Here is a 13,745-nt window from a genome sequence, read left to right as displayed (position 1 = left end):
AATTTGAATCAAGACAAATATGCAGGATCAATCGTAAATGTTGAATCATCAGTAAGAAAGTCTGTCCTATAAATAGCAGGTTATTTAGTTAGATATTTAGTTTTTGAAGGGGTAGACATTTACAATTATATCACTAAAAAGGGAATAGGCCTTTGCAAGATTACCTTATGTTTTCATGCTATTTATTTGTTAGATTTAAAGCTAAAATGCAAAAGAAAAAGAATGACAGCCAAATCCTTTCTTGTTGCTTGGTTGAGTATTGTCCTCCATTTTGATCCTGTACATTATAAAGGGAAATGAATGGTCCATTAATTAAGGAAATGGGTTGGTAATCAGAAGAGGTATGTTTAATTTTCTTGTGTGACTTTACCTAATTACTTAAGCCAGTGTCCAATTTCTTATCTATAGAGCGTCTAAAGTGAAAATTATGGTAACACTCTAGCACATTGAATATTTAAAGAATAGCAGTATAAAGACTTAAGATTCCCTGGTAATATGATGATGAAGACAAGTAAGTATCCAAAAGAGAAAGTTAGAAGGAAGCAGTGTATTAAGCTGTGACTTTTTATCTGTCAACAAAAAATTTAGCACGTAAGCTAAACAAAGACATCATAGGATTTGAAGGAAAGTTTTTTGTATATTTATGATTCCAAACATAGTACTACTTCTATGAATACTTATAAATATCTCCTTCGTATTAGTTTTTTAATATTGATCAAAGATATTGCTGGGAAATTAGGCCCTTTGCTAAAATAAATTCTTAGAGAAAATGTTATATTATTCACTGTAGAGACTGAAATCTACAAAATCCCCTGGAGGTTTTGGACATCCAGTTTAAAAGAATTTTAATTTTTAATTGGGAGTTATTTAACTGAACTTCCCTTAGACAGAGTGTCTCAAACAGCAAAAAAACCCCTCAGCACAGATGTTTAAATGTTCCAGCTATTAAGAGAATATGCTTTGTTAAGGAAGACTGTGGTCCTGCATATGCAAAATCAGTGTTCATCTGTGTTGCTGTCCACACATCCATTGACTAGTTATATGTGATTTAGCTAGGCAGTTATTACCCTGCTGGTATTCAGTTGCAAGTTACAAATGGATGTTTCGATTATAAGTGAGCTGAAAATGTATGTTGCCTTGCAAAATATACTGGTATCTAAGAGGCCTTAAAAGAACGTGGATGCTATGTCATTTGGAAAAATAAAATAAATCTATAACTGTAAAGCTACTTGGGTCTCTGGAATGGTCATAGAAGTTTATCACATTTTGTGGCAAAACATTGCCATTCCTAGATGAGAGCACTCATCTGTCATTACACCTATTTCAGCTAAGCCTCATGACATTCCTGGGCAGATTCCCCTCTCAGCAACTGGCTGGGAGAAAACCAGCATTTTATCCCAGTGGTCCTTGACACAAGGCTGCAATATTTTATGAGCTCACTGTAAGGATTTCAGCTTAAGCTCAGAATTTTCACTCAGCTAACAGTGGCTGTAGATTTCAGTCTGACATTCTTCAAGCATTTGCTTACACTTCAGGTTTTCAGACATTTATTTATTGTCTTGTGTGTGGTTCTTCTGTTAATGTATCAGTTCCTGACACTAGAAGATGTGTGTGCTTCATCCTGGGCTCCAAAGGGAGTTCAGTTTAAAGAACAGATTAAAAATTACTAAACTATAGGTTGAGAATGCATTGTATGGAGTCTTATCAATATTCCTTCACTGTATCAACAAATGTATTTTTCAGAGTTGTAAAATAAATCCATCTTCAAAATTTTAGACAATTTGCTTCAAATGTGTTTCTTCATGCTATCTATAGCTTAGACATCATAAATTGTTTTGAATATCAGTCTTTTCTATAAATATTATACTGCCTTTGCTAAGTTTTAGTAGGGCTTTTACGTGGATGAAGACTACAGGCACTGCTTGCCTGTAACCTTGTTACTGACATACTACCAGTCTACTGCCACAACTTTAAAATGTCATTATCAAACATTTTTATAAGAATAGGAGGTGGATCTAATCTATGTTAAATAACTGTTTTAAACAGAGGTTAGCAAAACATATATGATTTATATCACAAAATGCATGTTATTATGGGTTTCAGAGATTCTATTAACAGCCATGAAATTGTGTAGGTCTTCTAATATGTGGGATCTTATGGCTTTATTAATATAATAAGTAAATAAACCCATACAGACCCGGCTAATTGGGGGTTCAGCAACCAAATCCATTTATTGGAAGCAAACACTGCCTTTTATATGCACCTCAAAGTAACACATGACTCCCTTGGCCAACCACCATGGCTGGTCACTGCCCATGTGTGTAGGAGTACATTCGGGACTACATCTCCCAGGATGCTCCATCCAGCATCCCTAAAACACGCCCCCTACAGGATCTTTTCTGTACTTCTCTCTGTCTATTCATTGCACTTAAAGGAATTCACCTTGCTTCTTGTAGTTCCATTCACCCTAACTTGTTTGTTCCAACCCTTACACTCATTCTCATCATAATACCTCCACCAAGCTAGTCTAGCTGTGCTCCCCAACCTTTTTGTTTGGTCTCCACCTTTTTCCTACCCCTCCCTACAAATCATGGTATACTTTTAGTGGTTCTCTGGCAAACAGCATAAGGTTGTTCTTTATCCAGCTTTCATCAAATCTTTCCCTTCTAGCTTCCCATCTTAATTTCCCTTGCTTTCCCTTTATCATGTCTCCCTTAATTTATTAACCTTGTCCTTCCTTGCTTCTGTCTCTGATCTCTTTCTCTCTCTCCCACTAGTCAATTTCAGTTTTATAAATTTTTCTTTCCAGTTTCTTTCACTGAATCATATATTTATTTACTTGCATCACATTTTAATCTGAACTTAATCTCAGTCTCTGATACATCCATCCTTTTGGTGCCACTTCCAATAGCTAACCAAGTCCTTCTCTTTATCTTTTTTCATCACTGACTCTTAACCTCCAATCCCTCCCTTCCTATTTCTCATCTCATTGCATAATCTATCATGGCTATTGTTCCCCTGGGCTTTTAAACCCAGTACCTTTGTGTCAAATATTCTTTCTCTCTTTTCTCCAGTTATAACCTCCCTTCCCTGTCAAACTCATCTCCGAGTTTTATATTCACACTTGAACCTCTGCCTTTGACTTTCACAATGTCAGATGACCACAAAGCATTATCAAGACATCTTGGTTCCTAGATCTCTTCTTCCCTATTTCTTCCACCTCCATGCAGCTGCTGCCACTCATTCGCCTTGGGTTGTCAGGAAAAGTAAGCATTAGTAAAAGTAGATTGAAGAGATGGTTGAAAGTAGCAGATATTCAGGATTCATCAACATATGTGGGAAAGGAAGATATAGTTTTCTGTGGGTCATATGCAACAATAACCTTTAGGAATTAAATATTGCCAAAGTGATGTTAAAGTAAATTCTGAGTGATATTGTTGTTTTGTGTTCCTCTTGTTTTCTTGTATCAATTTCTTCTTCTTAGTTCAAAAGTTTTTTTGCTTGATTTATTCTGAACATCACTTAGTTCACAGGAGAGCTTAAACTATGCCTTCGGGCTCAGGGTATTGTTAATTGTTACAACATAAGCAACAATTATGACTGATAGATTTCCCCTGTGCCTCCCAAGGAAATTTTCAGTATTTTGACATAATTCTGTGTCATTCGGCAGCCTGAATGTCCCATGTTCCATGCCATTTTAAAGATCATCTCTCTGGAAATTCATATATATATTGTTGAAATTAACCTCAGCTAAAAAAAGCCAATCAGAACACAAGTAAAACCTGTTACGCTAAAGATCTTGTTATGGGTAAAAATCCCTATGCTTTTATGTCTAGCCAAGAATTTAATGTTAGTATAACTGAAATGTTTGCAGTTTAATAAAAGAATTACTAGCCCAGATCAAATGATTTTAGGGGAAAAAGAAAGAAGAAATTAAAGCTACTATAAGGAAAAACGGTATGGTTAGAATTGTTATTCTGTATTACTGGGTTACAGGCAAATATTTTCTGTCTAGAATTGCATCACTGAGGAGACAAAAGTTGGACTTTTGTCTGAATGGCATGCTGTGTTTATGACTCACCTGCTACTCTTAAGATCTTCTAGGATATTTAAAATTAAATAGTGCGTAAGAGGTTACTGGAGCTGACTTTACTGGTCGTAACCTGCTTGTTTTACAATAATAATATCATTTTTTCTTCAATAGTTTGTAAGGAAAATTAAAGCTGTGTTTATTGTGTTTCTGGTATAGTTTGAAGCTGGCTCCCTGCCAAGTCTCCAAACCTTACCACAAGACTCCCCCCCCAAACCAAGGAAGAAGAGGAAAAAAACCACCAAGAGAACCGAAACGAGAGAGAGACAGCTAAAGCAATATATATAAATATATTTACACTTATATTACAGTTATATACAATTGAAATATATATACAATTTCAAAAGGGAAAGGGAAGAGGGAAGGGAAAAAAGGAATAAAACCAAAATAAAATATATTTATATATATATCCCGATCAATAGCTCAAGATCTAGCAACTAAAAGAATTAACAAAGAATATCTTACTACTCTCCTTGGGGCAACGGAGAGTGATGCTGGAACGACCGCCGGCAACCTCCGCCTCCCAAGGTCAGCAAGGCCTTACCAGGCCTCACTCCCCAACCCGACAGACTCAACAGCAGGGAAACCCACACCTCCAAAGCCACTGGAAGGAAAGAGAGTGAAGGCCTCTCCTCCTTTCTTCTTATACCCTGGCTTACGTAAAAATTGTAGGGAATACCGGGTAAATCTGGGCACTTCCTTGGTTACAAACTAGTCACCAAGGAAGGCCTAGACTAAACTACCACAATTTCTTTAAATGTCAAATCCCCTATTAAATTTAAAGAGTAATTTTATAATGAATGTAATTTAGTTAGGCATGCAAGTGAATGTCACTGTGCTTATAAGGGATACAGAACATGACCCCAGACAATTGTTTTACTGGACCATCCTGGTTTATTAATTTTAATTCTAGTTTTAATTTTTACCTTTATGATTTAGTGTTTTTGTTTTAAATAGTAAGTAAGTAATGGCCCATCTTCGCGAACGAAGATTTGGGGAAAGGTCTTTTACCTTTCCAGCCTGCGCAATGGATTTTTTTAGGTGAGACACAGCCTGCGCTGAACTGAGCCCACCCTTTAATCCTAAGGTTCATCTGCCGGGGCCAAGCAAGCTTGGACAATGGCAGTGAGGTCCTCAGGACGTAGGTTTGTTTAGAGTGTCCTTCTCATAGATGGATGGCCACACAGGGCTAACGACCTCCATCAGGCCAGGAGACCGGGATTTGAACCCGTGGTCGCAGCAGTGAAAGTCCTGCACGCTAACCACTAGGCCACCAGGGGTCTCCGTTTTAAATAATCCCCAAGAGAAAGGACATATAGAAATAATATTTCACGTAGAAATAATGCTGCTTAATTGAGAAGTATATAATGGAATTTCAACAGATGACAGCATTTTCAGCATCTTTAATATAGGATTTAGTTTTCCTGCTTATCTTGGGTGGCATTTCTTAGAAATATTGAGTTTGATACACCACATCTAAATCTAGGTATTTAAAGGAAGCATTTCCGTTAGGAATATAATCAACTCTATGATCTCTGTCAGTGAAGAGAAACATCCTTCTTTAGGTAGTAATTGATAGCACAGGTGCACCTTAGAGTGACAAAATATACATTAAAAATAATAAAAAAACTCCAAAACAAAAACCAGAGAGCTAGATATTGAAAGCTGTATAGCAAAATCTGTAATTATGCACTTGTGAAATAAAACCCCAACTTCTACCGAATAATTTTCTACAGAAAATAAAATGAACATCACTGTATACCTAAGACACATTCCAGTATGATGAAGGGAGTTAGTATTGTAACAGTAGTTGCAGTCTCAGTGTCCTTGGTATTGACATTTAGTCATCAGTGGAGTTCAACACTGTCTTCCCCATGAAGAATGTTCACAGGCTTATTTCAGTGGTGGATGATCCATCAGATTTATTTTCAGCAAGCAAACTATACTGTACTTTTGCTTGATCTGTATCCAGTTTGGATAACCATACTCCATCCTTACATACACATATTGCCACCTTGTTTAAAAAAATGGTCTTTGTTACTCACTTTTTGACACAAAAAAGTTGTACTGTTTTTACTTCCTCCTCACATGTCTAATCATTTCCATTTATATGTCACGAGTTCTTGAAGACTATACTGGTCATGGAAACCTCTCTGTAAAAAATACTAGTAGAGTAGCGATTAAAGTTTAACATAATTTACTTTTATTTCAAAACTTAGATTTAAACAAATGCATTCTATCTTACTTCAGATATAGTATAAGTTCAGCATTTAAGAGGTTACACTGAGTTAAAAAATAATACAATTGCCAAGTAATATCTTTGAGGAAACATATACCAAAAAATTAACTGCATTTTAATATGAAAAAATGCCTCTGATGAATCAGAGTATTGTTATTTATCATATACTTTTTAACATATTTGACAAAATCTTTACATTTTGACTTAGATGTCTAAGTGCGCTCAATTTTTTTTAAAAAGCTGTTTGATTTTTTATATTGTGAAGCTCAAAGAACATTTTTGTATTTACAAAGTTATCAATTGTGAAGTAGATTGTTTACGAAGTTTGAGCGAACTCACTGAGCAATCTGTGTTTCTTGATTGTAGCTTCCTCATGTGCAATAACATAAACTGGTTTGTGATTATGAATTATGTTTTGAGCTTCAAAATGCTTCTGCATAAGTAGACTGAATCTTCACTGAAGATTCCAAAGGTTTCAGTACCAATTTCAGTGGTATTCAAAGGTTGTACATGTCATAAATAATGTGATTTTTGCACATTTAAGTGCATTTTATGTGTTTTTAATAATGTCTCTTTTTTGGTGTTTAGCTCCTTATTGCAGCTTAAACCCTACGTTGAAGAATGGTGGAATTGTAAATAAAACAGGTGGTCCCGCTGGAAGTAAAGTTCGCTATTACTGCAAACCTGGGTATAGAATGATTGGTCACAATAATGCAACATGTAGGCGTCACCAGAATGGCATGTATCAGTGGGATTCTCCTGTGCCAATCTGCCAAGGTAAGATAATGCTTCCTTGTTGAGTATGCTTCTATAATTTTATTGCACAGAATATTTCACAAAACAAGGATACAGCATTGTCAATACTTCTGTATGCTGAAAGACACACTGGTATTGTGAGTTGATCCAAATGCATATTGACTTGTGTGTTGAATGTGTGCAGCGTTGAAGCATTAAGAGCTATTCATGCAGTCAAATACAGACCAAATGAAAAATATATTTTCAGAACTTTTTTCTTTAGTAAAATACATATCTATATCTACAAGCAGTCCACAGCTCATGATATTGTTATATTACTGTCGTGAGTTGCCCCTGGCTGGAATTTAGGCACCCACAAAAATCGCTAAGAGCTGGAAGGAGTCACACAGGCAAAACAAAACTCTACATGGGGATAATATTAAAATTTATTACTAACAGGATAAGGGCTTGAGAGTGAGAAATAAAACAGACTTAAAAACACTTTCCAACCACCCCTCCTTCCTTCTATGTTCTCCCTCCTCCCCCTGCATCAGTGCAGGGAGAGGAGTCCACCCACAGGGCAACAGGTCTTCCAGGTCTGCTGTCCTGTGGGTCACCCTTCCATGGGCTGCAGGAGCACAGCCTGCTCCACCATGGTCTTCACCATGGGCTACAGGGGGCTAAAGCTCTGAGTCCTTCCCCTGTTCCGTGGGGTCCCTCTCACAGGAAAACAGTCCTTGATGGACCTCTCCAATGTGGGTCCACCCCTCCAGGCCGGAGGTCTTCCCTATCTGCCATCCCGAAGGTCATTCCTCCATGGGGTGCAGGGGGGTCTCTATAACCCTATGGTTTTTCATAGGATACTGTCCTTGGCGGACGAGTTGCACCAATGTGGGTCCCCCACAGGGCCATGAGTCAAGTCCTACTCGGGAATAACCTGCTCTGGCGTGGGTTTTCCTCTCCACAGGCCACGAGTCTCCCGAAGGACCCTGCTCCAATCCTGGGCCTCCCATGAGTGACTGTTTTCTCCCATGCACCCATCTGCTCCATCATGGGCCTCTTGTGGGGTGGGCCCGGGGACCACGGAGCCACCCTGCCTCCCCGACCTAGCCCGCGGTGCCTCCCCATGCCTCTCGACCCAGCCACCCCCACCTGCAGCAGGAAGGCAGCGGGGGCCACTCCAGCCCAGTCGGCAGGATCGGCTCCAGCACAAGCTGCTCGTGGGGCGGGGTGGGGGGGAGCTGCAGGGCCTCATTCCTTTTTTTAGAGTTGTCTAATTTTTAAGTGGTTTTCTTTCACATTTTTAGTTTTTATGTTCACATTTTTATACCAATGGCAAAGAAAGGATTTCAAATTTGCCATTCTAACTTTAAAAATTATATCCAAACATAATGAGGTGTGTGAAGAGTTCTGAATAATGGAGAAATTAGTTCTTTGAATAATTTAAGAAAAAAGTCCCCCCTTTTAAGGACAACATGGAATAATTCACAGAAAGTAGGATGGAAAATGTACAGATGTGTGCAGGACTTGGCAGGAGGTCCTGGGATTTGATCATGGATAACCAGGGGCTGAAGAGTCCCAGAAGGTAATGGATTCTGAATAAAACTTAAGCAGACTCCAGAAAATCATAAAATACTTCAAACAGTGTGTCTGTCCTTATTTTATCTGTATATTCAAGAAAGAACTGTGAAATTTTAGCAATGTAGCATGTTCATACATACATTTTTCTTTAATTTTAAGCTGTATTTATAATTTCAACAACATAGGAGGCTGTGGGTATGTAGATTTCTGTAAACAGTAGGAGAAAAAAATATTTGTAAAATAGGATGTTTAATCTTTACTATAAATTTCTTGTAAATGTAGGATTCCTCATTTTAATATGTCACTTTACCGCTCCAGCACAATTATTCCAACTTCTATGTCTGGATAAGGCATATATTTTTCAATAAACTCTGAAACGGAGAGTATATTTCTAAATTTATTTAGTACATGTTATCCAAATACATGCTTTCCCTTTGAAAATTTGTTAAAATTACACATTTTGTCCAGCTCATGGATTTCATCACAGGATCTTTGATTAAGTCTGAAATCTCTGTAAAACTAGTCCTACAGGGTTACTTTTGTAATTAATACCTTGAATGTGTCAGAATTAATGTTTGAAATCAAGTTTGATCATATTATCAAAAAGGGGAATTATTTTTTGCACATTTATTATACCATCTAATTTTAATATGAATACATCTAATATGAGTTAATCTGATTGGGTCAGAAGATATTTTTCAATTCCAGTCTTCTCTGGATGCATGTAATAATGTCCTGAACACTGTATAAAAAACTTGACCTCTATCTGGGAAATTAGAACTTACTGTTAGTGCTTTTATTTCATTTGTGAAAGAAAAAGAGAAACATGAGTCATACTACATTAAAAATGTTTATAAGGCCAGAAAATAACAATTCTGCTACATATTCTATTCTATTGTATAACAGTATGTAGCTGCTAGGAAGAAAATAGCTGCTAAGAGGAAATAGTATAGCCCCCAGTAATGATACTGGTAACCACGTATGTCATCTTAGCCACTGATTAGCTCATGAAGAGGTTTCCATGCAGGTAGAGAGCAGGAAAAGAAGAATAGGCTCAGGGATGAAGAGATGATAAGAGAAAAGCTTGGCAAGAAGAGCAGTTAGAATAAAAAACTAAAAGCAAGTTTTCAGGGTCTATATGGATCAGCAGTGCTGGGCTGCAGATATCTGGAGGCTGAGACATGGTTAGCAGCGAGAGTGTAAGTGTTTGTCCGTCTGACAGGCATGAGCAAATACCCCTCTTTATCCCACCCGTTCATCTACGGAGCTCAGCTTTTGTTCTTCCTGATTTCTCCCACTCATTCTAAAAGTAATTTTAAAGAGCCTTGAAAAACCCCTGGCTACTCTTCACCATTTGAGTTACTCCTTGGTAGGTTTATAAAAGAAAACTGGAGTTACTACTTGTGGTGGGGGGAAACAGTTCCCCCCTCTAGAGTTATAAAATGGTAAACCCCCAGGGGGTGGTGACCCTTGGGGTTTGACCCAATCAACGCTCCTGCAAAATATAAACATGTCACACTTAGACTGGAAAAGAAAGTAGTTGTAGTTGTTGTTGGAGGAGAGGTGGCCATGTTGTGAGCCACGAGGAAGGGGCTCGGAGCCCCTCTGGGGGGCCACAGCCCCCCCAGCCCCCGGTTGGGGGGCTACAGGGACTTGGAACAGTGTAAGACTGAGCTGAGTATCTGTAGCTGAGTTTTTCCTCCACTGTGGACAGCAGAAGTGGCAGCAACAGCAGCACTGACCGAGGAGAAGCGGTGGCAGAGAGCCAGCAGTAGATAAGGAGAAGCAAACAGACATTGCAGCCAGGCAAGAAGACACAGAGTTGTCTGAAGAGAAAGAGAGCAGCAGCAGAGAGAGAACTAAGATCTACAGAGAGAGAGAATTTGGGGTAAGGACTTCAACCAGAACCCCCAAACTCCTTGGAGACCTCTCCTCTCATAGAGAGGAGGGGGTGGTGGACTCCCACCTGAGAGGAGTCCTAAAATGCTACAGCACTGCTGAAAGAGGAGCTAAGAAGCTCAGGTGTCCCGGGGAGCTGGGCCGGGATGGCCGAAGGAATGTGGAGGGGGTGACCTTGGCCTTCTCCCCTCGCTGCTGTTGAGAAGCTAGCAGCCTGAGATCAGAGCACGGAAGCTCTGATAGAACTCTTGAGGCAAAGGCCTTCAACTGAAAGCTGCCCAAGATGTTCTGACTCAGGGGTGAATCCCCTGAGGAAGGGACCTTCATGGGATGTTTTACACCCCATGATATGATATGGTGAAGCAAGTCTTGTCCCTGCTATGCAGTCCACAGAAGAGAAGACCCTCGTTTGGAGACGAAGGGCCGAGGGGCTTGGATATCCCCTCATGTGTACTGGCAGAGATCCAGCTACAGCTGCTGCATGGAAGAGAGAACGAGAAACTGCTGCCTTAGAGGGACTGCTGCTCTGAGAGAGGAAAGGATCTTTCCCTTCTTCCCTCCTGGACTTTTGTTTGGAAGGGAGAAGAGATTTGATCCATTGTAAATACTGTATGTCATGGTAGAGATAGTTAAGATTGTATATGGTGTATTATACTATTTATTTGTTGTACAGTCTTGTAATATATTCCCTTCCCCCCATTTTGAGTCTTGTGTGGTGTCTGGAAAACCCATCTCACACTGGGTTGAGATGTGAGAGGGGGGCTAGGACTCAGGAATTGGATTTTGGGGCTCTCAAACCATGACACTACTTTAAGGAAGTTCTCATCTGAATTGTAGGTACTTGGAAAGGCTCAATACCTATGACAGAGTCATGATAAAAATATAGCTTATGCCAATGTTTCCTGCTTAAAATATTGATTTCAAAGACTATGGGTACCTCTGTGCTTGCTGAAATGCATACATGTACATTGTGGAGCTAGAGATCCTTGTACTTTTTGCTGTTATTCCAGGTCCCTGGCTGTGTTCTATGTCTACCTTGGGGGAATGGGCTTGAAAATATCCATTTGCAGTTTGCACAAGATGTGTGATTCTGGGACCTCCAAACTTCTTCTTTATAAAATTAGGATTTCTGTGTTTTTGAGCATGGAATTAAACTTGTGCCTTTTACCCTCTTTGTAAATGTTATTATGTAAAAAATGTCCCTCTTAGCACCCAGTCTTAAAATAAAAAGACTTAACTTAGCATAACTTAAATATTCCAAATCCCAGTTTCCTCTTATAAACCAATGGTCATATTTCAAAATATAAAACAGTAAGATAAATATATTACTCTGGACTAAAAAAGCCCAGAGGTTTAAGGGGAAACTTGGTAACAGTCTTTTAATATGCTAAAAGTAGTTCAAAAGAGGAGTAGAATAATTGATTTATGTTCTTTCTAGATAAAGGAATTACAGCTAAGCTTACTTTAATAGGATCTTAAGTTTTTCTTTATTTTTTTTATTATTTTCTCAGAGTAGCTAGTGAAATACTGAAAGAGATTGCCTGTGGAGAATGTAGAACTTTCATTATTGGAGGTCTTTCAAAAACAAATTAGATGAACATTGATCTAGTATAATTTTGACTTGTGATAGGAGAATAGAGTAGATAACCGCTCAGAACACATTTTTTTACACCCACAACCCTGTTCTCAGTGTCTTTGTTTCGGTGTGTGTCCAAGTCTGAGAAGTGGCATGGCTCTCTCCAATGTTTCTAATTGGATATCATAGACATAGGCCACTCAGCATGTTTTTCGTTTTGAATCTGCTTTTAGGGACTTCTCTGTTTCTGTCTTTAATTTTAGGGTATTTAAATGCTTTTCTCAGCACTATGTTCAATGCCAGAAACAGGTCACTGAATGATAAAAGCTTGCAGATTGACTTTCGGGATTTTCCAGTGCATGGAAATAAACTCAATGTCTGACTGTAATGCAGTCTCCAGCTTCATTTCTGTATACAGGGATATAGGTACACAGATATTTTAAAGGCTTGCCGTAAACTTTAAATTCACAGGTTTTGATAAGAAATAAATGCAAGTATGACGTAGAACATGAAAGAACAATTAAAACTGCATCTCAGTTTCTAGGTCATAAAAGGCTTTTCTGCTTGCATTGGAAGAACTATATTTTTCTGCTGTGCAAGATAATAGATACAATTAAGTTTGACTTATATTTTTCACACTCCGAATGCTCATCTCCCAGCTGGAACCTGTCAGTCTCATCTAATCATTGACCAAAGAAGTATTTTGACAGTTCCTCAAGTCAGAAGATTTTCTCACACCATTTTTTATTGTTTTACAATCATATGGGAGGGAAGCTGGGAGCTTGGTTGTAACACAGTAGTGACATTGTTTCCACTGTCCAAAGAGAACATGCCATTTCAGTCAGTTTACTTCAGCTAACTTTACTTTAAATGTCAAAGTACTTGCTGTTTAGTGAAACTGTCCTTGCTGATATGTTTTGTTTGGACACTGCTGTTCTAAAAGCCATTATCAGCCTCAATAAATTAGTAGCAGCAGGAATATTTTTTTCCAATCCCAGTTTCAGGGAGAGAAACAAACAACAAATAAACAGATAAGAGTGTGAAAGGAACAGTACCAAACTGCTTTTATGATTAGTAGCTAAAACAGCAGTGAGAGTAGCCTGACAATGTAGCAGAACAAGATTCAGCAACAACTGAGGAAAGAAAAGAGACAGTAGAGGGCTGAGGTACACACTGAGAATGAAAGTACCAAACTGTGGCAGGTAAGTATAGATTTTGAGGTTCTTTAGGATACTGGGCATCACATCAAACCTGACATAACTGAGAGGCCCACCTGGGTGTGACCAGGCATTGAACATCTTTTATTCCTTAAAATAACTTGCATGTAAGAGCTACTCAGTCTTGAACTTTTCAGTGAGTCTCTAGAAAGGTTATTGTCAAAGGTGAAGAGCAAATGCTAACAGAATCATTTGCTTCTAAAATGAACTAAATAGACCTGGGTTGAGAGTTTTTTTTTGTTTTCAAAGGACATAATAAAATCTTCTTGTTCTGCTAAGCTATTTGAAGTTAATTCATGTTTGGAGTGTTTAGAGGGAAATAGACTAAGGTCCACCTGTGTGTACAGATGGACACATACATGGGATGGGTGGATAGACTCATAGTTTTGATTTTTGTTTTTATACAAT

The 13,745-nt window shown here is 38.4% G+C and overlaps 1 protein-coding gene across 5 annotated transcripts in view; it reads left to right on the top strand.

The window, feature by feature from the left end:
* CSMD1 (CUB and Sushi multiple domains 1) overlaps positions 1-13,745 on the top strand; it is a 1,127,710-nt gene that overhangs the window by 1,026,233 nt on the left and 87,732 nt on the right. For all 5 annotated transcript variants that reach the window (XM_027690129.1, XM_027690128.1, XM_027690127.1 and 2 more), the window contains one exon: positions 6,918-7,106. In XM_027690129.1, the coding sequence (XP_027545930.1) occupies positions 6,918-7,106 (189 nt within the window). The remainder of the gene's footprint in view (positions 1-6,917; positions 7,107-13,745) is intronic.

The sequence above is a fragment of the Neopelma chrysocephalum genome, unplaced genomic scaffold (genome assembly GCF_003984885.1).
Source record: "Neopelma chrysocephalum unplaced genomic scaffold, ASM398488v2 Primary Assembly neopelma1_80b, whole genome shotgun sequence".
Lineage (NCBI taxonomy): Eukaryota > Metazoa > Chordata > Aves > Passeriformes > Pipridae > Neopelma > Neopelma chrysocephalum.
This window is presented reverse-complemented; position numbering and strand designations above follow the sequence as displayed.